The sequence below is a fragment of the Sminthopsis crassicaudata genome, chromosome 2, assembly GCF_048593235.1.
Source record: "Sminthopsis crassicaudata isolate SCR6 chromosome 2, ASM4859323v1, whole genome shotgun sequence".
NCBI lineage: Eukaryota > Metazoa > Chordata > Mammalia > Dasyuromorphia > Dasyuridae > Sminthopsis > Sminthopsis crassicaudata.
The window spans coordinates 498,906,735-498,932,480 of NC_133618.1; the positions used below are offsets into that span (position 1 = coordinate 498,906,735).

A 25,746-nucleotide genomic window follows, 5' to 3' on the forward strand; every position below is an offset into this window, starting at 1 on the left:
AAAAAAAAAAAACAAAATAGATAAACTTTTGGTTAATTTGATTAGAAAAAAGAAAGAAAAAAAAATAAATTACCAGCATCAAAAATGAAAAGGGTAAATGTATCACCAATGAAGAAGAAATTAAAGCAATAAGTAGGAATTATTTGTATGCTAAACAAATATGACAATTTAATTGACATGTATGAATATTTACAAAAATACAAATTTTCTAGATTAAAAAAATAGGGGATAAATTACTTAAATAATCCTATTTTAGAAAAAGGAATTGAACAAACTATGAACTCCTTGTGAAAAAAAAGTATCCAGAACTAAATGGATTTAGAAGTGAATTTTGCCAAACATTTAAAAAATAATTAATTCCCATACTATGTAAACTATTTAGAAAAATAGGTAAAGGAGTCCTGTCAAATTCCTTCTATAACACAAATATGATGTTTATGCTTGAACAAGAGAGAGCCAAAATAGAAAAAGAAAATTATACATCTATCTCCCTAATGAAGATTGATGCAAAAATTTTAAATAAAACATTTAACAAAGAGATTACAACAATTTATCAGCAAGATAATACACTATGCCAAGTGAGATTTATACCAGTTTACAGAACTGATTTAATATAAGGAAAATTATTGCCATTATTGACCATATGAATGACAAACTAACAGAAATATATGATGATCTTAATAGATGCAGAAAAAGCTTGTAACAAAATAATACCCATTCCTATTAAAAACCCTAAAGAGTAAGGAATAAATGGAGTTTTCCTTAAAATAATAAATAGCATCTATTTAAAAGTATCAGCAAGTAATTTATAATGGGAAGAAGCCAGACATTGCCAGTAAGATCAAGGGTGAAAACAAGGATGCTCATTATCACCACTATTATTCAATATTGTACTAGAAATGTTGGCTTTAGCAATAAGAAAAAAAAAGAAATTAAAGAAATTAGAGTAGACAATGTGAGGAGATAAAACTATCACTCTTTCTAGATGATATGATGGTATACTTAGAGAATTCTAGAGAATCATCTAAAAATTTACTTGAAACAATTATTGGCTTTAGCAAAGTTGCAGGATATAAAGTAAATACACACGAATCATTACTAATGAAGCCCAGCAGCAAGACATAGTAAGAGAAATTTCATTTAAAATAACTTTAAACAAAATAAAATATTTGAGTATCTACCTCTCAAGACAAACCCAGGAACTATATGAACACAATTACAAAACACTTGAGCAGTTGGAAAAATATCAAGGTTAGATTGAGCTAACATAATAAAAATGACAGTTCTATCTAAATAGACTGTTCAGTGCCATACTAAACTGCCAAAAAATTATTTTATAGAGCTAAAAAAAAAAAAAAAAACCTAACATAATTCGTCTGGAAGAACAAAAAAGTTAAAGAATACAAAGGACAGTGACTATTATGAGTACCGGACCAAAAACTCTATTATAAAACTATAGTCATCAAAACCCTCTGATACTGGCTAAGAAATAGAGTGGTGTGGATCAGGTGTGGAATTAGGTTAGATAAACACGACACAATAATCAATGATCATAGTAGTTTGGTTACTTAATAAACCCAAAACTCTGGGTTCATAAAATTTCTGGGAAAACTGGAAAATAATATGTCACTTGGCTTAAACCTATATCTTACACCCCATACCAAAATAAGGTCAAAATAGGCAAATGATTTAGGCATAAAGAATGATTCTGTAAGCAAATTAGGAGACCAAGGGATAGTTTCCTAAGTGATCTTTGGAGAAGGGAGGACTTTATGGCCAAAGAAGAAAAAGATAATTAATGAAAGTATGAAATGAAAAATGGATAACTGATTCCATTAAATTTAAAAAATACAAACAAAACCAATGCAGAAAAGATTAAAAGGGAAGCAGAGAGCTGGGGGAAAAATTTTACAACCATTGCTTCTGATAAAGGCTTCATTTCTAAAATATATAAAGAACTGCGTCAAACTTGTAAGAATATAAGTCAATATAAATGGTCAAAAGAAGGAACAGTTTTCAGGTGAAGAAATTAAAATCATTTGTAGCATATGAGAAAAAATTACTTGTTTTCTAAAATAGAACTATTTGAGTAATCTAATTATATGAAAAATCCTCTGTCATTAATTAGAGAAATGCAAATTAAAAGAACTCTGAAGTATTACCTCACACCTCTCAGATTGGCTAAGATGACAAGAAAATTTCAGTAATGATAAATGTCAGAGGGGATGTGGGAAAACTGGGACACTAATGCGTTGTTGGTGGGGTTGTGAAATGATCCAACCATTCTGAAGAGCAATTTGGAACTGTGCCCAAAGGGCTATAAAGTTATGTGTATCACCATTGATCCAGCAATACTACTACTGGATCTGCATTTCAAAGAAATCATAAAAGAGGGAAAAGGATCCACTTGTACAGAACTGTAGTACCTCTTTTTGTGGTGTCAAAGAATTGGAAAATGTATATATGCCCATCAGTTGGGGAATGGCTTAAGATATAGTATATGAAAGTAATTGGAATATTATTGTTATATAAAAATTGATGAATAGCCTGATTTAGAAAGGTCTGGAAAGATTTGCACAAACTGAGCAAAACAAGCAGAACCAAGAATATATTGTATGGAAAAAGAGCACAAATTGTGTGAAGATAACTATGAAAGACTTGATTCTTCTCATCAGTTCAGTGATCCAAGACAATCCCAATAAACTTGGAATAGAAAATGCCATCTGCATCCAGAGAGAGAACTTTGGAGACTTAATGTAAATGATCACATACTATGTTAACTTTTTTTTTTTCTTTTTCTTCTGTTTTTTCTTTCTCTTGTGGTTTTTTATTTTATTCTGATTTTTTTCCTTCCTACATGATTCATAAGGAAATATGTAAAAATGTGAATCTTTATTTATAACCCCAAAAAAAGGTTTTACACATAACTGGGGAAAATAATTGTTTTTCAAATCATATAATAAAAATATAGAAAAGCATTTTGGGTAGACAAAAATAATCTTTATCAATTTTAGCTTTGTAGGATTGAGACTTAAGTTTAATTGCTTAATACTTGGTATCAAGAGAATTCTTTTTCTACATGGCTAAAAGTAACTAGTACCTTGATAGAGTTCCTAAGTGTACCAAAAAGCAGAGGAGTAGATTATAACAGTGGTGCCAGAATCAAATAGAAATGGGTCCCTCTAAACTATATTACTAATTTAGCAAACCATAAATTAACATTAATTTTAATGTTGATCAAATTAATTTAATACATTTAAACACCAGGATATTTCTGTCTATGGGCCACAAACCTGACGTGAAAGGAAAATAATTATAATTCCTGTTGTCCAAAGGAGATGACCCCTGGGGAAGGATTTTTACAATAGCTTCCACCACGGTTGTTTCTTATTTTGCAGAAGAGTCCTAATAAAAAGAAATACTAAAACATTTTTACACACATACACACACACACACACACAAATTTGGGGGGAGAGAATGGGGTATAGCTAGGTAGAGTAGTAGTAGACAGAGTACCAGCCCTGAAGTCAGAACAACCTGAGCTCTAATTCAGCCTCAGACACTTACTTACTTGGGCAAGTCATTTAGGCCTTGGTTGCCTTTAAAAAAAAAAAGTCATACATGATTTAAATTTTGAATGAGATGATCCAAACTCTTAGTGATATTTTAATGTTGATTTATATCCTTTCATTCTCTAACTCCTTTCTGTCACTAAGTTCTGCTTTACTTTGGGTTTGCAGAGAGGTTTTCCTACCCCAGAGGATGAAGCCATGGCAGAGCGCGCCTTGCAGGAGATGCGGCAGGTGCTTACCAGCTTGCAACAGGAGATTTCCAAAGCTATTGAAGAAAAGAGGAGACGAGACGAAGAAGAGGCCAAGCAGAAGCAGAGGGAATTACAGCAGCAGCCAAAAGCAGAGAAGGAGACCCCGGTTCCTACCCATTCCCCAGGAGGAAAACAGAGAGAAGGTAATAGAAATTCATCATATAGCTGTTCAGATGGCTAATAGTATCTTATTAGATAATTTTTTTTCTTTTTTTTTTTTTTTCCTGAGGCTGAGGTTAAGTGACTTGCCCAGGGTCACACAACTAGGAAATGTTAAGTGTCTGAGACTTGGGTCCTCCTGAATTCAGGGCTAGTGCTCTATCCACTATTAGATAAATTTTTAATATTTCTTTAGAGGGACAGCTTATAAGCTGAATTAAGATAGATAAAACAGTTCTTTCAGTTTTGGAGTGTTTTTACTGGTTTTGTCTGAATATAATCAACTATGGCTATTGGTTGTAACTATTACATTTTGTTCTAATTAATGCAGATCCTAAGTTTGGACTCTGACTTTTTTCATAAGGTTCTTGGAATCTTCTGCAGTTTTCTTAGGATGGATTTCTGAAAATTCATGATCTATTTATTGAGTACTTATAGTATAAACATAGCATTATATAAGAGTCATGGCTCTTTTCCTCAGGCCTCCAGGTGAAAGCAGTAGACAGTACGATGCAGTGGTACCAACAGCTGCAGGATGCTGCCAGTCAATGTGTTTTGGCCTTTGATGGGTTAACCAACAGCAAAGATCATCAGGTAAGGGGTGGAGAGGGCCATTTTTTTTTTTAAATTATTTTTTATTATTATATATTTTTTTTATAATATTATCCCTTGTATTCATTTTTCCAGATTATCCCTTCCTCCCTCTACTCCCTCCCCCCTGATGACAGGCAATCCCATACATTTTACATGTGTTACAATATAACCTAGATAACAATACATGTGTGTAAATACCATTTTCTTGTTGCACAATAAGTATTAGATTCCGAAGGTACATGTAACCTGGGCAGACAGACATTAGTACTAACAATTTACATTCACTTCTCAGTGTTCCTTCTCTGGGTGTAGCTACCTCTGTCCATCATTGATCAACTGGAAGTGAGTTGGATCTTCTTTATGTTGAAGATTTCCACTTTCCATCAGAATATATCCTCATACAGTATTGTTGTTGAAGTGTATAGTGATCTTCTGGTTCTGCTCATTTCACTCAGCATCAATTGATGTAAGTCTCTCCAAGCCTCTCTGTATTCCTCCTGCTGGTCATTTCTTACAGAGCAATAATATTCCATAACCTTCATTTACCATAATTTACCCAACCATTCTCCAACTGATGGGCATCCATTCATCTTCCAGTTTCTAGCTACAACAAAAAGAGCTGCCACAAACATTTTGGCACATACAGGTCTCTTTCCGCTCTTTAGTATTTCTTTGGGATATAAGCCCAGTAGTAGTACTGCTGGGTCAAAGGGTATCCAGGTCTGATAACTTTTTGGGCATAGTTCCAAATTGCTCTCCAGAATGGCTGGATTCTTTCACAATTCCACCAGCAATGTATCAGTGTCCCAGTTTTCCCACATCCCCTCCAACATTATTTGTTCCTGTCATCTTAGCCAATCTGACAGGTGTATAGTGGTATCTCAGAGTTGTCTTAATTTGCATTTCTCTGATCAGTAGTGATTTGGAACACTCTTTCATATGAGTGGATATAGTTTCAATTTCATCATCTGAGAATTGTCTGTTCATATCCTTTGACCATTTATCAATTGGAGAATGGTTTGGTTTCTTATAAATTAGGGTCAGTTCTCTATATATTTTGGAAATGAGACCTTTGTCAGAACCTTTACTTTTAAAAATATTTTCCCAATTTGTTACTTCCTTTCTAATCTTGTTTGCATTAGTATTGTTTGTACAGAAACTTTTTAGTTTGATGTAATCAAAATCTTCTATTTTGTGATCAATAATGATCTCTAGTTCTCCTCTGGTCATAAATTCCTTCCTCCTCCACAGGTCTGAGAGGTAGACTATCCTCTGTTCCTCTAATCTATTTATTATCTCACTCTTTATGCCTAAATCATGGACCCATTTTGATCTTATCTTGGTATATGGTATTAAGTGTGGATCCATATCTAATTTCTGCCATATTAATTTCCAGTTTTCCCAACAGTTTTTTCCAAATAATGAATTTTTATCCCTAATGTTGGTATCTTTGGGTTTGTCAAAGATTAAATTGTTATAGACGTACCCTTTTTTGTCCTTTGTATCTAATCTGTTCCACTGATCTACCGGTCTATTTCTTAGCCAATACCAAATGGTTTTGGTGACTGCTGCTATATAATATAGCTTTAGATCAGGTACACTTAGACCACCTTCCTCTGAGTTTTTTTTCATTAGTTCCCTTGCAATTCTCGACCTTTTATTCTTCCATATGAATTTTGTTGTTATTTTTTCTAGGTCATTAAAATAGTTTCTTGGGAGTCTGATTGGTATAGCACTAAATAAATAGATTCGTTTGGGGAGTATGGTCATCTTTATTATATTCGCTCGGCCTATCCAAGAGCACTGAATATCTTTCCAGTTATTTAAATCTGACTTTATTTTTGTGGCAAGTGTTTTGTAATTTTTCTCATATAATTCCTTTCTTTTCTTTGGTAGATGGATTCCCAAATACTTTATACTCTCAACATTTGTTTGGAATGGAATTTCTCTTTGTATCTCTTGCTGTTGCATTTTGTTGGTGATATATAAAAATGTTGAGGATTTATGTGGATTTATTTTGTATCCTGCCACTTTGCTGAAATTTTGAATTATTTCTAGTAGCTTTTTAGCAGAGTCTTTGGGGTTCTCTAAGTATACCATCATGTCATCTGCAAAGAGTGATAGTTTGATTTCCTCATTTCCTACTCTAATTCCTTGAATCTCTTTCTCGGCTCTTATTGCCAAGGCTAGCGTTTCTAGTACTATATTGAATAGTAATGGTGATAGTGGGCAACCTTGTTTCACTCCTGATCTTACTGGGAAAGGTTGCAGTTTATTTCTATTGCATATTATGCTTACTGACAGTCTTAAATATATGCTCCTGATTATTCTAAGGAATGGTCCATTTATTCCTATACTGGAGAGGGCCATATTAAGGAATCTTGGTGCTAAAAGTATTATCCATAGAATTTTCCCTAAAGACTGGTTCTTGTCTCTACCATAAGTGAGTGTATCCAACAAATTGGCTTTCCTTATTGGTACTTTCCTTATCCTGAATGTGATTTCTTAGTTTCTTACAGAACATTCTTTCATTCTCTTTTCTATCTGTTATTGAGCAGACTAAAAAGATTAAGATGGACCTGCAGAAAGCTGCCACCATTCCTGTCAGTCAGATCTCTACTATAGCAGGTTAGTATGACCAAGGTGTCCTACTTCTTCACTTTGTTTATTTGTTGTTTGTTTCTTTATTATGCATATTGCTTTATGAATCATGTTGGGAGAGAAAAATCAGAGTGAAAGGGAAAATGGGAGAGGGAAAAAAGAAACAGAAAAAAAGAGTGAATATAGCATATATTGATTCAGTCACCTTAGTTCTTTATCTGGATGCAGATGGCATTTTTTTTCCAAAGTCTATTTGGATTGCTTTGGATGACTGAACCACTGAGAAGAACTAAGCCTTTTATAGTTGATTATCTCACATTCTTGATGTTATTGCATACAATGTATTCCTGGTTCTGCTTGTTTCACTCGCCTCAGTTTGTATAAATCTTTCCAGGCCTTTCTAAAATCAGCTTGTTCATTTTTTTTAATAGAACAGTAACATTCCATTACCTTTCAAATACCACAACTTATTCAGCCATTTCCTAATTGATGAGCATCTACTCATTTTCTAATTCTTTGCTATCACAAAAAGAGCTGCTACAAACATTTGTATATGTGGGTCCTTTTCCTTTCTCTATGATTTCCTTGGGATACAGACCCAGTCATGGCACTGCTGGGTCAAAGAGTATGTCCTTTTGGCATAGTTGCAAATTGTTCTCCAGAATGACTGGCTCAGTTCACAATGATGTATCAGTATCTCAGTTTTCCCACATCCCATCTAATATTTATAATTATCTTTTTTTGTCATCTTAGCCAATCTGAGAGATATGAGGTAGTACCTTAGAGTTGTTTTAATTTGCATTTCTCTAATCAATAATGATTTAAAACATTTTCATATAATTATAGATTACTTAAATAGTCCCATTTTAGGGGGAAAAAAATTGAACAAGCCATTGATGAACACCCTTAGGAAAAAAACTCATGGGACAGATGGATTCTGCCAATCTTCCTCTTCACTTTAGAGTTTCTTGAGAATATGTTCAGGAAAATAATGGGATAAATATATAAATTTATCTCTTTGAAGAATGGTATTTACACAAATGGAATAAAGAACAGCAGTTGGGAAGAGACCTTCTTTGAAGTTACTAAATTTTATAGAACTCTGGGTGAAGAATCCTCAGAATTGCAAATTGGTTCTCAGTTGATAGTATAAACCAGAAGTTCTGGAGATCTGATTATTGTTCTTTAGCATTATTAATCTGAAGAGATCTTTGAGTAAGTTACTTTCTCTACACAAGCCTCAGTTGTTTTTCATTTATTAACTTGTGTTAACTTGTGTTCAATCAAGCTTGTTATCACCCAGTATCTTTTGGTTCTGGATCCTATTGTATGCTATCTTGTTTCATGTGCAAGATAATTCTTGTCTTCAAGTCACAGGTATAGTTAAGAGAGAGACAACACATATATGGCAGGGTTTTTTTGCCTAGATAGAAAGGCCTACTAATCATTAGGGCATAGAGATTAAGTAGTAGTACAAATTTACTTAATATCATTTTCACTAATAAAATTATATCAATGAAGTGATTTTAACAATTTCAAGAATCTTGATAGAAAGAATTTTCTTTTCTTGATCTTCAGTAGTTATGGTTGTGAAGGAAGTGACTTGCAGAGGCATTCGACAGCTCACATCTCCACAAGGGTTTCTCCTCTGGATGATTGCTATAGGGTCTAGACTAATAATCAGAAAGGGAGGAGGAGATATGTAATATTTATTCCCCGAGGCCTCTTGGATTTACCTGTCATTTGGCAGCTGGTAGTGATAGGTCTCATCCTCCACAAAGTAAGAAAAGTTGTGAGGTTTAAACCATATCCAAAGTAGTAGTAAGATATAACATAAGAATAAGTGATTATGCAATTACCATGTAAATATTCTTGCACCATTGTTGTGTATATCGCTAAAGTTTTTATGTCTGAATATAAAGTTTTTACAGCTACATTTCCAGATTACGGAATGTAATCTAATTTTTCATTCTTTGATGTCATGCTCATTGCTCTAAAATATGTAGGATTTTAAAAATTAATATGAATTAAATTGAAAAGTTTTGGAGAAAATTTCTGAAACTTTTATAATATTTCTTGAAGTATTTGTAAATTTTCTGGGTAGATAGGAGCAGGAGTTAAGGAAGGGAATTTATCATTTGTGGCATATATAAATCTCTTGCAGCACTTAATGGGATGTACTACTCAATTTGAATAATATCATGGGGTTTTATTGTGTATATGTTGACACCTCACTTAAGAGTTTGACCAGTGTTACTGTTGTATCCACCATTATCCTAACCCCTTACTGAAAACAAAAGTGTTAAATAAATAATTGATAGTTTGTTTGCATCAGGGTTTTCAGGCTTAAACTTTGAGCTCCCACCATGCAAATCCTATTTCTTGTTATTGCTCTGTGTTCTTATATTGTTTAATTGTGATGTTACCAGAGGAATCACTAGGTTGATATACTTGTTGATTATCTGTAGTTCTCTTTGTCCTATATCTTATCTACCACAGGCTCCCAGCTAAAGGAAATATTTGATAAGATCAACAGTCTGCTTTTGGGAAAGGCTGTTCACTGTGGAGGTCGGGCTGTGTCAGTGACGAACCATCAACAAGGACTGGACTTTGTCCATTATAAGTTGGCAGAGAAATTTGTGGTGAGAGAAACTTTTTTGGAAAGACTATATCACTTAGTAGAAGCAGCACAGGACTTGGTGAGGAAAGAACTGATATTCAAATACCACTTCTGACTAGCTGGGAGATTTAGGGCAACACACTTAATTCCTTTGAGCCTCAGTTTCTTTATCTTTAAAATACATTTTTGGTATGTAATAGATGGTTAATGTTTTTCATCTTTTCATTCATTAACATCTGCCGTATTACTTCATAGGAAGGATCTTCGAGATCAAATAACATAATGTATAGAAAGCATTTTGTTGTAAATGTTCTATATGAATGTCAGATATTGTTGGTAAAGAGTTGTCTATGGGCACTCACTGATTTGCCCCAGGGTTACATAGCTAGTAAGTGTCAGACTTTTACCTTTGAGTTGTTGTTCCTGACATTAAGGCATACTTTCTAACTAATACAGTTAGTTGCTGATTGGTATTGGCATAAGAAGTTTCCTCACTTGGGAGTTCTTTACTATAGCGACAAAATCACAGGATCAGAGTTGCTTTTATTATTGGAGACTGAAAAGGGAGCAGAAAAGTCTCTTCAAAATTAATACTATCTTTTTCTTGGCAGAAACAAGGAGAAGAAGAAGTGGCTTCTCACCATGAAGCAGCATTCCCCATTGCTGTTGTAGCATCAGGAATCTGGGAACTCCATCCCAGAGTGGGGGACCTCATCCTTGCTCATCTTCATAAAAAGTGCCCTTACTCTGTGCCTTTCTACCCAGCCTTTAAGGAGGGAATGGCCTTGGAAGAATATCAGAAGTGAGAATCCTATTACTTCTGACTATTTAACATTTATTGGAATGATCCTTAAACAATAATTAGGTTTCTTTTTCTTCCTTCCTTTCTTCCTTCCTTCCTTTCTTTTATTTATTTATTTTTATTATAGCTTTTTTTTTACAAGATATATGCATGGGTAATTTTTCAGCATTGACAATTGCAAAACCTTTTGTTCCAACTTTTCCCCTCTTTACTTAATTTTATAACATTTTCTCCTTTGAATTGTACATACTTAATATTTACTTATATGTATTTTGTACATCAGTATATTATATCATAATTACTCACGGTGAAATGTAAGCTTTTTGAAGATGGAGACTCTTATTTTTGTGTTTTGTATGCCCATTGTCAGTACAATACCTTCCATATAGTTGGTGCTTGATAGATAGTGTTGTATCGAATTGAAATGATACAACATAAAAATGCAGATTCTCCCATTGCCCAATTCAGTTCTCTGTCAGAGATTAATTGTGTCTATTGCTACAAATAGAAGTCTTTATCTGGATTTGTCAGGGGAGGGAAGAAATAGATTTTTGTAGCTATAAGAGGTAAATGGGAATGCTAAACTAGCAGCTTAGATTCCTCATTCTCATTTTATCCCTATCACCTTAAATGTTTTTTTTTTTTTTTTTTTTTCCTTCACAGGCTCCTTGGCTACCTAGTAAAGGATTCCAAAGTCGAACAACAGGATAATTTCCTGAAACGCATGTCTGGGATGATTCGTCTCTATGCTGCCATCATTCAACTCCGTTGGCCTTATGGAAATAGGCAAGGGGTAGGCAGGAGGGACTTCTCAACTACAATAAGAAATTGGACCAGATTCTGTTACAGTGGACATTTTGTTCAGAAAATGCTCAGTCTATCAGAACCTCAGGAAATATTCCTTTTTTTTTTTTTTGACCTGATGAACAGTTTCTTTTTATTTTTCATATTATATATGTACAATTACATTAAATATATTTCTACATTAGTCATATAGTGAATGTAGTGAATGAAGAATCAGGACAAAGGGGAAAAAACAAACAACAAAAACTTGAAAATAATATGCTTTCAGTTCTTTCTCTGGGTATCTACTCATTTTCTAATTCTTTGCTACCACAAAAAGCTGCTACAAACATTTGCACATTGTGGGTCCTTTTCCCTCCTTTATGATTTCCTTGGGATACAGATCTAGTAATGGCACTGCTGGGTCAAAGAGAATATAGTTTTATAACCCTTTGGGTATAGTTCCAAATTGATTGGATCATTTCACAACTCCACCAACAGAGTATTAGTGTCCCAGTTTTCCCACATCCCCTCTAGCATTTATCATTTTTTCTTAATATATTACAAGTGTAGTACCTCAATGTTGTTTTAATTTGCATTTCTCTAATCAATAGTGATGTAGAGCAATTTTCATATGACTATAAATGACTTTAATTTCTTCATCTGAAAATTGTCTGTTCATATACTTTGACCATTTATCAGTTGGGGGATAACTTATATTCTATCATTTCTTTTCTTCAAGAGATGTCTCACTGAATGACTTGATGGGTCAAATTAGAAAGGTGTACATTATTGTTTAGGGAGAACAGATTAAGTGGTACTCTAAGAATAAAGATGAGGATGAAGAAATGTGTTTTTCAGTAAATAATTAGACCATGGACTAACTGCCTCAGTTGAGGCAATTGTGATTTGGACTGGAGTTTTCAAAATGGGATTTGCTGTGGACCTATTTTCACTTGGGCCCAAAATGGAGGGGGAAAAATATAAATAATTATTAGTAATTTAAAATTTAGCATCACCATTGAAGAAGTAAAGTAGAGTCTCTAAAATTGAGTGAAATGTCTCTCTGATCCCAGGAAGGAAAAGTTGGGATATTCAGTGGATTAGTCCATTTCATGAAAAAAGATTCATTCTATCTGTTATTCCTGTCCTATGGCAAAGATGGAAATAAATAGCTTGATATTGAGGTTTCCTCCATCTTTTAAAAATTCTGTGATGAAGGGGGGGGATATTGATTCTTTGGCTTGATTGTTACATGATTGAATTCTTCCCATAGGTTCATCCTCATGGTTTAAATCATGGCTGGCGATGGTTGGCACAGATTTTGAATATGGAGCCTCTCTCAGATGTGACTGCCACACTTCTGTTTGACTTCTTAGAGGTATAGGAAAACAACCTTTTTTGATGAAGCCAGTGGGCTTTTAATTTCTTGGCCAATAAGAGATTGAAGAGTAACAGAACTGGAAAAAACATGTATTTGGGAGATGTTAAGGCAGGAATCAAGACTTTGAGGTTTATTTAGAGCTACAAAAGTGACTTAGAGGACTCCTGAGCTAGTTGTTTTTTCTTTTATTCCAGTATAAATAGGACTGATCCTACTCTCAGTGACTCCCTTATCTCTTAAATCATCTACCTGGCAAATTCAGTTCTATGAAACTGAAAAATAGACCATTTAAAAAAAAGGGTCAATGAACAGCTGAAATAAGTATTACAGAACCTCTGCTTTCTTATAGGGTAATTCTTCAGGCCTTCATTTAGCCTATTCTTTAATTTTATACATGCTTCTAATCACCTTCTTATTCATTTTCCTAATCCTTAGTAAAATTGAAGCAATAAATTTGAAAAGGGATTACTTGAAATTGGTGTATTAGCAACAGCAAATAATTATTGCTAATAAGCCAAAAAAAACCAAAATAAAACACCCACAAAATACAGAGTGGTCTAGGATTTGGGAATAGGAGCAGACCTATATACTTTAGTTGACCTGAGTAAGTTTTATTACAATATAATTACAGCTTAAAGTCCCCTTCTGACTTACATCATTAAGAGATATTCATAATATTAACTGGTTCTTATAAAAAAAGTTAACTTATGTTTAATGTATCTGGATTAAGAAGACAAGAAAGTTTTATCCTATAACCTATCAAAAATGATTGAGATGAAATTTTGATTTTTAAAAGGTATAAGCTAGAAAAAATTAAGTATAATATATTTTATCTCAGTGGTATTTGGTAGATGAGACACATACTTTAGAATTGGCTACCATTAATGGCTGGCTCAGTGGCAGGATGGGCATGGTATGCCTTATGGGAGAAGTAGAAAATAAAAGCTTGGTTGGGCCTCCTAGATCTTTCTGCATCAGTGGAAGTTTCAGTTTCCTTTCTGACATTGATTGTGCCTATCTCTTCCAGGTATGTGGGAATGCACTCATGAGACAGTACCAAGTTCAATTCTGGAAGATGATGCTACTCATAAAAGAAGAATATTTCCCCAGGTACTGAAGTTGATGAATAGAGACAACATGGGTTATTAAAGAGAGTTGTGAATTAAACTTCAAAAAAATTTAGTTTCTACTAGTAATATTGAGCTTTATCATTATATAAAGAAAAGCATTTCTTCCCCTGTCTACTGATATTTAATACATTTGAAAGCTGATAAAAATATCTGCAAAAGGCGTTTGGCTCTTTCAAGATAACACAATTTAGGACTATTTATGATTAATATGTATGGTATTTCTCACCTGCTTTACATGCACACACAGATAAAATTAGCTGAGATGATTCTTGCACATGTTAAGCCAATAAAACATGGATTTCCACCTAGTAAATTGTGATAGTATTCATTGATCACCTACCTAACCTAATCAGTCAGTGGCCCACAGCTTCCCCTATGTCTGTAAGCGAGTGGCATTTGAAATTGGAAGGGATAAGATGCCTGGAGTGCCTAGCATATCACTGCCTACCAAAAAGGTTGGGAATCCTTGAACTACAAGATACTGAATCTTCATTTGAATCTAGGTTGTAAGGATCATTTGAAAATTAGTAAAAATTAGTAAAATCAGTAGGATGGGTAGAGATATTATAATTATTTTTGAAGTGTTTGAAGGGCTGTTTTGTGAAAAAAAGGTAGACTTGTCATGTCTGCCTTTAGTGAACAGAACCAGGGATTGATGGATGGAAGTTACAGAGTCACATTAAACTTAATGCTAAGAAAACCTTAACAGAACTGCCAAAAACATAGAATGGGTTTACCTTGGAGGTAATGTGCTTCTCCTACTTAGAAGTCTTCAAGCAGAAGTGATATAGCCACTTGTCTGGTACATTTAAATGGAGGATTCCTTTTGGATATGGTCTAAGACCATTTGTTTAGACTTGCCATTCCAACTATGAAATTATGTGACAAGATTATATTTAATTATGCTCTGAAAGATAGATGTCTGTTCTCCACTGAAAAGCACCCCAGATATCCCTTTCTTGCTTTAATGTTTCTCCTGTGCATCTCTTTTTAGAATTGAAGCCATAACCAGCTCAGGACAAATGGGGTCTTTCATACGTCTCAAACAATTCCTGGAGGTAAATTAAGTATCTGAGAAATTCTTGGATCTTTATGCCATTATCATATGCCTTTATTCCTTTTTTTCATTCTTTTGTTTATTTTTGCTTTTCTGAACTCTTCTTGCCCCTAATCTGTTTTTTCCTTCTTTCTTTGGTTTCAGTTCAGTAATTGAGTTCTCATCAATTTTCACTAATCACTGCCTAGTGTTCCAATTAGTTGTGATGTTCTTCTGTGGATAAGTTGTTTCAAAAATCAAAGGCTCACCCTTTTAATTTGTTGTTTTGGCTCACCCTTTATCTTAAGAGATTGTCATATTAACTACAACATCCCTTTCTTTGTCTTAGAGCTCATAAACTAGGAAATGTGGTAATCTCTTCAGAGAAACTAAGCCTTCTACCACAGTTTTTCTAGAAACAGCAAAAGGTTAATTTTCAGAAATAATTTGGTGGCATAGTATTGTTATTGCCAGCATAACTCGTAGATTCTTCATTGAGTCAAATTCTTTTAGTAATGGCAAAAGGCAAATTAAGGCTTACAAAAAGCAAAGCTTTTATTTTAGAACTATCTCACTTTTCCCCCCCTATTTTTTCAGTTGCATATCAGACTTTTGAAGTTTTTGTTGTTGTTGAATTGAATACTTGCCATTTAACATAATATATCTTGTCACTCATTTTGGAAACACTTCTGCAGACATTCATTTTTTTTTTTTTTTTTCCCTTTTCCTTATTCAGAAATGTCTACAACGCAGGGAGATTCCCATCCCAAAGGGCTCTCTGCCCTCTTCTTTTTGGCGTTCCTGATGGTGACTTGGGTGCTGGTTCCTTTCTTGGAAGGAAAGAAATAAAGCAACAGAAGACAGCAGAGTTTTGGGGGAAGTTGTCTCAGGGAGGTTATTTTCACAGTTTTAATGTCTTCTCAAACTTGATCATGAATTACATCAAGGATCTTCACTTTATTGACATAGTAACCAAGAAGAAGATGAGCTTTGATAACCATGGAATAGTAAAAGGAATTTAACAGTTTTATTCTTAATGAAAGATATAGGAAAAAAAAGATATTTAGTTAATTATGATAATAAGTTCACATTCATAAATCATTTTATGACTGCAATGTGCTTTTGAATGATCTTACTCCTTATAACAGTACTTTCTGGTAGGTAGTGTAACTGCTATTGTCCCTATTTGGTAGATAAAGAAATAGGCTCAGAAAGTTTGTGACTTGACTCATAGTCACACAGCTGCAGAACTTGTCCCAACTTGTCCTTCCTTTTTTATATTTTTCTAGCAATTTGGGCATTAGGTTTAGAGTAGAGCCAGTTCCTCATATTCAGCTGAATTCCTTGAAAAGGAACAAAGTTTAGAGAGTACTTTTTGGAATTCTCATTGAATGGTAATAAATATGGTTCAGATCCCTTTGTAATTGTAATCATAAATCTGGTTTCTATTAGATTCATTTTTCACAACTTTGGATTAAATGTGTTTGATAGATTGTGTTAAATTCAAAAAGACATGCTCACTTCAACAGCATATATATTAAATCTAAAAATGCAATTGAGATGGCTGAACCCATTCAGCTGGAATCAGTGATCTTAGATCCCATTTTGAATTGGGAGTTTTTACGCAGTATTGATTTCTTTAGGCTTTACTTTGTTTTTATTTCTCCGCCTCACAGCCGATTCCTTGATTTTTGCAATTTATCTAGGATTTGTTGAGATTCATGCCATATGTATTAATTGTGGAGGGGAGTTTTCATGAGCCACAGATTAAATGCAAAAAAAAATTATGTTATAAATCTGCATAAATAATAATAAATTTGCCATATCCATCAGGGAAATGTGAATCTTGGGTTGTTAGGAAATTCTGGATTTGTTGTTAGGAAAAAAAACCATTCCCCTTTTACAACTTGGAAGGGACAACTATATATCTATTCCTTGGTGTCTGATTAGAATGTGTGTAATATAGAGCCTAGTAGTTTTTTAATACTCATGTGGTATGCAGTGATTCATTCTGTGAATGGTTGACTATATACTTCTAAAAAAGAAATAATAAAAATTTTATTTCTAATATGTGGCAAGTTGATCCTTGGTTGGGTCAGTTTGAGAACAATGTGGTTAATTCTTTATGGCCTTAGCTATATTTTTGGGGTCATGATGTGATGTTTGTAAAGTAAGCATAGTTAAGGTGACCAGGATTCTTTGATCTTGGAAAAATAGCCTTTTTTTAGTCTGTCTGCTATATAATTAGGTGTCAATAACTGAGCTCTTTCTGTCTAATAGGAATGTGATAGAACTCTAGTTGATTTTTAATAAGTATTTTATTTGATAAGTGCAAGATCTTTACTAATCTTTAGAGTTGTCCAGTGGACATGGTTTATGTCAGTTGATGTAGAACTAAAGACCATATAATCAAATTCCCTTGTTTTATAGATGAAACAGGTGCAGAGAGATTTGTCCAAGATTACACATTTAGTATCATGAAATTTGAACTCAAATTCTTTGTCTCTAGATCTAGTGAGACACACTCTTCACAGTACTACACTTCTTCTTTTTTACAAATAAATGGAAAGTGGGGTAGTATGATTTTTGATAGTTACCGATATTGTAGTTCTCACATAGAAAGAAATCAATTAGATGGATGCAGCTGCTGAAGGAATGAGCATGTTTCTTTAAAGTAGTAGTGATCTGATTCAGTTTTTATTCATGTTCTCCCCTGTTTTCTAATTTTCCTCCAGGTTTGACCTTATTTCAGGATGTGAGCCCATTTCTCTTTTCTTATTTTAATTAGTGCCTTATATAACCACAAAATGAATATAATGAATATGAATTAGAAATAGGGCAAAAGTCCTTGATATATCCCTTATCTATAAAAAGACAATTTCAGATATGGCTAGGATCTTCCCCTTTGAAGAATATTTCCAAAAGTTGGGCCAGATAAAGAAACCCATAGATGGTTATGGGAAAGGTGATAGAACTAACTAAAAGCAGCCTAAGAAGTGATTGTGTGAAGATATGGCAGTAATGGATTAACAGCTGCACTTTATAAGGTAGGTACAGGCTAAGTCACTGATAAGATCTTTAAAAAATGAGAACAAATCCTCGATGTTTATAAATACCACACTAAATGTGGGTATTTTCCTTTTTTCTTGTCCATATTCTTCTAAATGCTTCCTAAAGGAACCTTCCAGAAAAAAGGGGCCACTCTGTATATAATTTGATATATTTTTCAGACCACTTTGTTAATTTAAAATATGTCCCCTTGTATTAAACCCCTACTTGATGGCATGGAAGTGTCCTTGGGTTCTGGAATGCATCCTTCCTCTTGCAAGTTCAAACTGAATTAGAAAGGCCCAGTGATAAAGATTATATATTTATTATCTAAGGACCAACTTAGCTAAATTTGGAGGTCATCATCAGGCTGGCTGCAGGGTGAACAAATATTTTTGCCATTACTATTTAAGACTGTTTACTGTTTCTTTAGAGGGGTTCTAGAGTGTTGGTAGAGGAAGGACACAAGTGATAACACAGTTCCTCTACGTTCTGAAGTATGTTTCCCATTGTAATATAATAAATGTATGTTCTGGTTTACATTTTCCCTCTTGTGAGTTTTATCAGTGTAAATTAATTAGCTGGGATCTGAATACTCAATGAATTAGTTACATCTAGTCTCTGATAGTGAAAGTTTGAAAATAGGAACCCTAGCCGAAGGCTTCTTGAAGGCCATTGAACTTGAAGGCCTTTCTTGAACTACCATTAGTAACTACTATTGGCAGACATTACTCTATTATATGGGTTTTCTGCCTGCTGTAGTATACATGATACAGAATTGACTATAATTTGCTTGGTAAAGTTTCACTACTAAGTATGAAAATTGTATTTCCAGAAGGCATTCCTCTTAAATATGGATCCCCAGACTGCTCTATGCACAGAAATACATAGCTAAATTTCCTTAAGTCGAATTATGGCTATTATGGTTAAGAAAATAGTTTATCATGTGAGGAGGGGTGGTAAGTAATTCCTATATTTAGGGAGTTTTGCCCCCTATGTTTATATAAATTTCTTTTTTTCTATCCATTTTTCTTGTAAAAAGTTATCTATCAGGGCAGTTAGATGGCAAAATCAGAAGAGCACTGGATCTTTAGTCGGGAGGATATGAGTTCAAATCCAGCCACAGACACTTAATACTTCTTAGCTGTGTGTCTCTGGGCAAGTCATTTTAACCCTCATTGCTTCACCAAAAAAAAAAAAAAAAAAAAAATGTAAGTGGTATTTGTCTTCAAAAGCATTAGTGGGTGTTTTTTTTGTTTTTATTTAGATCTATTTTTATCTCCCCCACAAAAGTCTTACTTTACCATTGAGGTATGACCTTAGATTCTTGAGACTATTAAGTACAGTGAGAGCTTTAAGGGAATATCCTAACAATATGGATAAACTTTTTATATGGTTCCTCCAATATACCATGTCTTAACTACTTAGCTAAGTACATATTGACCATCAGGTGGTAAATTCTTCTGAAACAGATAAAACTAAAATGTCCCTTGACCCTGTGTGTAGCCTACTCCTGCTCCACTGGTGACCATGGTAGAACAGAAGCCAGGTAGTAGTAAGAATCAGTTGGGTGGGTATTTGTTTTTTATATTGCCAAGAAACAATTTAATTTAACTGTTGGTAAGCTATACATGAAACCTTCATCCAATAACTACTGAATTGATAAGACTCTTGTAGAGGATTTATGGAAGAATCTAGATGAAATTTTACATAATAAGGCCATTGAGGATAGTCAGATTCATTAGTGGAAAAATTATGGGACCTATTTCACCAAAATTTACTTAGTTGTGTTGTGAACAAGTGACTTTACCAGCCCTCCCTCAGGGGATCCCTTGGTAATGAAATAATAGGGTCAGTATTCTCTTAGACTTGCCTTCAAATAACTTATAATTGTTCCAGGGTAAGAAAAAGCAAGTGACTATTTTTGAAGGTGGAATACATTAAAAAATAATAATAACAATCATAACAATAAGTACTTTCCTTGATTTTGAATATATTCACCTAAAAAGTGTACTGAGCCAGAACTTGATAAACCCTTAAGATATGAAGGCAATTTAAAGTGTATTTAATCAAATGAGCTCTTGTGTGAAGATGGATTGTGATAATAAACTTAGGCATTCTTCCTAATTGGAAGCACTAATAAATTCTCTTTAAATAAATGGAAATTGGTTAATGCAGATGTTAACTTGGATCTTTTGGAAAATCCTTTAAAATTTATAGTATTAAATTAAAAGGTGGGCATCACTGATACTGATTGATAGTTTTCCAGGTAAAGCCTTAGTCATTTTCTTAATTGAATAAAATTGAAGTTTTTGTAATCAGTATAATAATTTGACAGTATGGAAGCTTCTAGATTCCTTTTGTATTCGGCGTTAGTAGTTGGAACCCCATCTCACTGCAGAGCATACTTTGGGTCAGTGTTATTTTTCAAAGCGACAAAGGTACAAAAAGGCTATTATAGCTACCCATCCATAATTGAAATTAAATGCATTCGTTACTGGTGCAAACCGGTATTCTCATTCTGGGAGATCCGTAGCAATCAATGCCACATTAGATGACGTTTGCCATTTTGTACACTGAGCTGAATATTTGATTGGACATTTTGTTGCTGCCAAGGAGTGGAAGAAGATATTGAAAGGATCAGCTGTTCATTGAAACGATTTCCTCTAGGGAGGAATCGTTCGGCTCTGTCTGGCCTTTTCTTCACATAAGGATTTAGGAAATATTTTTCTCCACTGGCTCGTTTTTTTTTTCTGAATCTGCAAAGATTTCTGGGAGTGGCCAGTTGTTTTCCTTTGGGATAATGATTTTCCCTAGTAAAACATTTCCATCCCTGCACTGCCGTATAGGAATGTGGGCAGAGCTCCCTAAGTGAAAGGAAGGAACCCGCCCATGAATAAAAGGGAGACTCGGCGCTGGGGCCCGACCTACCTTTTGCGCAGAGGGCCACTGCCTTGCATGTTTATTTAATGAACATTATGGCAGTCTGATGCGGCTTTGAGGCTCTCCGACTGAGCACTGTAGATCTCCTTCTCCCTAAAAGCAGTGTAATGGTTTTTCCCACTACTCTTAAAGGCTGTTTTCCTTCAAGCTCCTGCCTTTAGCAAAACTAGATTAAGAAAAAATTATTGCAGATATACCACTCCAGGGGAGGGATTTAACATCCCACCGTTTTATCTCTTTAGGCTTTGAAAAAGTTTTTACATGTATTATTTCTTAATACATCTGTGATCTAGGGTACTATCCCATTTTACAGATGAACATTCTGAAGGGTCGCCATATTAATAAATGGTAGACTTGAACAGTCTTATGATTCCAACTCCATAGTTATTTCCAATCTATTCTGCTGCTGTTTTTTTTTCTAGGAAACAACCTTCCGCATGTCTCTTCCCCCCAACTTCCTGGCGGGATTCATCCTTTTTAGCTAAAGTGGTAGGTTCAGCTCCCTCAGGTCTACGGTTAAAAGATATTTGCTGTTGTATTAAACACGTATTTAAAGTGCCTCTGTCATGACGACCTTTGATGTTCGGATATTTGCTGTTTTATTAAATATATATTAAAATGCTTCTGTCATGACGACCCCTTGATGTTTTGGTTCTCTCACACCCCTCGGTTTAATCCCGTGTGTCTGCTCCATCTTTCCCAGGAGGCAGATGCTGCAGCGGAGGCTGCAAGAGCTATTTTTACCGGGCTGAACTGCAGTGAATGCCTGGAGGACCAGCCCCACCTCGCGAGGGGGGAAGGGATGCTAGACTCGGAGAAAGCAGGAGCATAGGCAGGCTAATTTCCCATAAACATTTTGTTGCGGGAATCTGGGTAGGAGAGGGACAATGGGTCCAGGGGTCTTCCTCAAATCGTTTTCCTGATTGCCCACCCTAGAACCATTCCTACCTCCCTTCCCCCCTTTCCTGGGAACTCGGTATTTAGTCCCTTCACAGCATCTTTGCAAGGGGTGGGGGAGAATGGAAGCTATGCCAAGGGGCGGAGGTAACTGGGTGAACGGCCCCACCCTAGGCGCGCCAATCCCGACTCACTCTCTTCCCCCCACCCGCTGGCGTCTTCCTTTCTCGTTCTACTCCCACGCAGTTTGCTCTGCAATCCCCACCCCGCTTCGGCTCCTTCCGGAACCTCTCGGCCCTTTCCGCCCCATCCTGTTGGGGCGAGGCCCGAAAGCCCCGCCCCTCACCCCCTCTTCCCCACCCCTCGCTGCGTGATTTCTTCTCTTCCCCGCTCCCGATTATTCCTCCCTCCCTCTTGCGCGTTGCTGTCGGGAGCGCGCCTGAGCTGTCTATAAAAGAGTCAGAAGAACGCGCGCTGCCTCCACTGCCGCTGCGGAAACGATCGGAGCAGAGCTAAGCTGAGCCGAGCCTTTTATTCCCCCCCTTCTCTGTCCCCGCGAACCCCACTCCCCCACCCCAGAATCGGTGAGAGGCAGTGGGGTGTCCCCTACTCGCAGGGGCAGGCGAGGGCGGTTTTCTCTTTGCCTTGGAGCCTAGCCTGGGAAACTTAAGAAGCTGGAGGGGAGGGGGCAGGGCGGAGGTGGAGGTGAGGGTGGAGGTGGGGAAGCACATCCTGGCATTTTGGGAGGATGCGGGGAACAGAAGGGAGGCTGGGGAGGGGAGAGAAAGGGTCCCCTGGAGGGCTGGAGGCGTTGGGCTCGCTGGAAGGGGCGGGGCGGCGTCGGCAGGAAACGGACAGGTGAGCTCGGGCGGGGGCGGCTGTCGAGAGCCAGCCGGTCCTCTCCGGATCGCTAGGCCCGCGCCCCGCCCCGCCCGCGCCCCCGCATCCTCGACTGGAGGGGACGGGGGATGGAGCCGGCTCGGTGGCGTGGGGGAAGAGTGCGGCGGTTCCGCCCTGGGCAGATGGAGGCTGGAATGTCATTGAGAGGATCGCCGGGGCAGCTGGTCCCATCCCCCCCGCCTCTCCGGCTCGGCCCGCCCCGCCTCAGCCCACCCACCTCTGAATCGTCCCTTCGTCCTGACTGGGCTGTGGGGCTACGGAGTATGGGTCTCGGAGGCATCTTGGCCTCACCCCTATTCACCCTGATCGAGTCAGAGGCAGCTTAGATCTCCTCGGAGATGGACGTGGGGCGAAGTGGGGTTCGCTGAGGAAGCCCCCTTTACCGAATCTCCACCGGGTGAGAGAAGTCAGAATTTGTGTGCTGGACAGTCAGAGCAGTGAAATCCTTTGACTGAGGGCAAATCGAGAAAGACGTCCCTGTGGCTTCAAGAAAAATCCTTTACGAAAGAATCTATTATATATCTGTCCCCTCCCCCATTTTTTCTTGTTCTCTTTACGTGAAAGATTTGAGAAAAGACTTTTTGGCCCCTGACAGATCTCAGTAACCATTTTTTATAATTCCACTAAATATGTCCTTTTTTCTCAGCTCAGCTGTAGTTTGTCAGTCAGGTTGGTATCATGCAACACTTAAAATTGTGAAAACATTCAAATAAAACCTTATTAGGTTAGAAAGATTTTTCCCCTTGTGCTTGGAATCCATAAGATAATTATTTACCTTTTTGCATCTATTGAATGCTAGAGCAGTCTTGCTTGAAAGGTAATGCTAAAGTGATTTTTTAAAAGAGATGTTGCTTGTAAGTCTCTAACTCTGGAGTGTAGATTGTCTTTTTTTAAAAAAATTAATCTGCTGGGGTTTAAAAGCTATATAAATTACTGGGCATCCTGGGAAAACTGGCATAAGGTGAATCGATTTGGGAAATGGGTGTTTATATAATGACTCCTGAAATATCTGCACTCATTGTTCTAGCTGTATCAAGTTATGTTGGAAAAACCCAAACTCGGGCCTTTTCAGGGAGAAGAGAATTCCACTTAACAAAGTATAATATTTTAGTGATCTGTTGAAAAAAATTAGTATAAGCATGCAGGCTTAAATATATCACCAGCCATTGTGGGTGGGGAGAAAAGAGGACAGAAAAGCACAAAGGCATGGGAGATGATTTTTTTTTTTCCTACAAGAAAATGAGGCAGATTTTGAGTGGCACTGTAATTACTGAGGTAAAAATCATTGAGTTAAGGCAGCTTACTTCTGTCTTGTCATAAAAGTGCATTTTGCAAGGTCAAATTTAGGCCAATCAGGGAAATGATTGTGCTATAGTCAACTTTTTACCACAGGAGATTTAATTCTTTTTTTGGTAAGTGGATCAATAATTAGCAAAGGGACACTTAAATTGTGTTAGATATTATCTAGGGACCCAGCCAAAGTCAAGAAAAAAATTGGAGGGTGTTTTGGACAGATTATAAAAGTTCCTATTGGATTTTACACTTACTCTTAAGATTGTAATAACAGAATGTCTGACAAGCCATTTTAAATGATGAATATGGTTTTGCTCAAAATGACTTTACGTTTTGGTTCTTTGGAATAAAGCCCTATGAAAGGGAGCAGCATATTGCAGATGGTGATAGTTGGATAACTGGGAGAGGTCCAGCACAATCCTTCCATTGCGGAACTTGAGTGAAGGGCAATAGGTCCTGACTGCCTGCTTTCCCAACTAACTGTAATCAATCCTTTCTGAGCTATGCAAGGATTGTGCTCATTATGCACTCTCAACTGCAAGGGTACATTTGCAGCAGTTAGCCATGTACAGTAGCTTAGCATGCAATCCTTCGATGGTAAATTCAGAGAAAGACAATGCAAAAAAAGCTGTGGCTAATCATTTGGCTCCTTAAGTAGAGCAGCTGTTCCTCACCTCCAATAGTCACTTGCATGTTTGTGTGTGTGTGTGTATGTGTTCCCTTTGGACCATTTTTGTTTGTTTTTAAACAAGTAATAACATTTGAAAGAGGAAGCTCAGACTTCATCTGGGGGAGGTCAGTTCAATGGGTTGGGCTATATAATGTATGGGCATAAATACCCTAACATTTTTTACTTAAATCTTTTTCTTGTTGAGAGTTTTTAAAATAAATGTAGAGAATGAAGCAAACAATACAGAATACAGGAAAGGTATGATCACATTTCTTTAAGGAATCTTATTCAAATTATTGCCTATAGTTTGAAAGTAATCAGCCACAATTTTATTAAATAAAAGAACTGCAATCTGGTGGAACAATGCTTTAAATAAAAAATGATCATTGTGGCAGATAACATTATTCTTTGGAGCATGGAGAAGGAAGGGGAAAAAAATCTGAAAATGGCAATTACCAGTTCATTTTTATATCTTTTTATTTTACTCTTGTTGAGTTTGCCTTTAGCAGTTTATTATCTTGCTCTTCCCCCTCCCCCTTTAGACTCTGCATTCTTCCATCATGTTGTCATCGTTTCGTAAGCGCAGAGTCCAGGTATTTGACATGAAGCATGCAGGAAATGTGTTGCTTTCTCTGTTTTGCCTGTTTTGCAGTGATGGCACAATATTGATGTCGGAGAGGTTTGTGATCCAGAGAAGGGCAGGAGGGAGGAATTTGATTTGCATGGACCTTTCTGTTAAGCAGACAAGTTGGGGAGGGGGAGGGAAGTTTAGGAATGAAAGGAAAAGTTGGTGTGGCCTGTGATCAAGGATTCTTAGTAGCTTCTCTTTAAAATTTCTTAATCCTTTTGTATTTTTCTTCCTTCTGACGCATGAATGTATTATCTCATCACTGGACTATAGTTTGCATGTGTCATGGATTTGAATTTTTTTCTTTTCTGGTCATTGCTTGGCTCTTAGGAACCAAGGGACAAAACAGGTTGTTAATGTTTAGAAAAGAATTTGAACCTCAATTCACTTAGTAAAAGTGACATTTTGGCTCTCATTGTCATATGTTTATAACTT

General features: G+C 36.2%; 2 protein-coding genes across 3 annotated transcripts in view; both read left to right on the plus strand.

Annotated features, from left to right (window-relative positions):
• The window catches only part of GLE1 (GLE1 RNA export mediator), a 41,230-nt gene extending 25,418 nt beyond the window's left edge, over nt 1-15,812 (plus strand). For both annotated transcript variants that reach the window (XM_074293801.1, XM_074293803.1), the window contains 10 exons: nt 3,741-3,966; nt 4,464-4,576; nt 7,135-7,204; nt 9,677-9,819; nt 10,409-10,599; nt 11,263-11,392; nt 12,659-12,763; nt 13,794-13,876; nt 14,891-14,954; nt 15,669-15,812. In XM_074293801.1, the coding sequence (XP_074149902.1) occupies nt 3,741-3,966; nt 4,464-4,576; nt 7,135-7,204; nt 9,677-9,819; nt 10,409-10,599; nt 11,263-11,392; nt 12,659-12,763; nt 13,794-13,876; nt 14,891-14,954; nt 15,669-15,737 (1,194 nt within the window). In that variant the 3' untranslated portion in view covers nt 15,738-15,812. The remainder of the gene's footprint in view (nt 1-3,740; nt 3,967-4,463; nt 4,577-7,134; nt 7,205-9,676; nt 9,820-10,408; nt 10,600-11,262; nt 11,393-12,658; nt 12,764-13,793; nt 13,877-14,890; nt 14,955-15,668) is intronic.
• A 9,416-nt stretch (nt 15,813-25,228) lies between these two features.
• SPTAN1 (spectrin alpha, non-erythrocytic 1) overlaps nt 25,229-25,746 on the plus strand; it is a 60,624-nt gene continuing 60,106 nt past the window's right edge. Inside the window, 1 exon segment of the mRNA XM_074293793.1 lies at nt 25,229-25,276. Within this exon segment, the coding sequence (XP_074149894.1) occupies nt 25,244-25,276 (33 nt within the window). The 5' untranslated portion in view covers nt 25,229-25,243.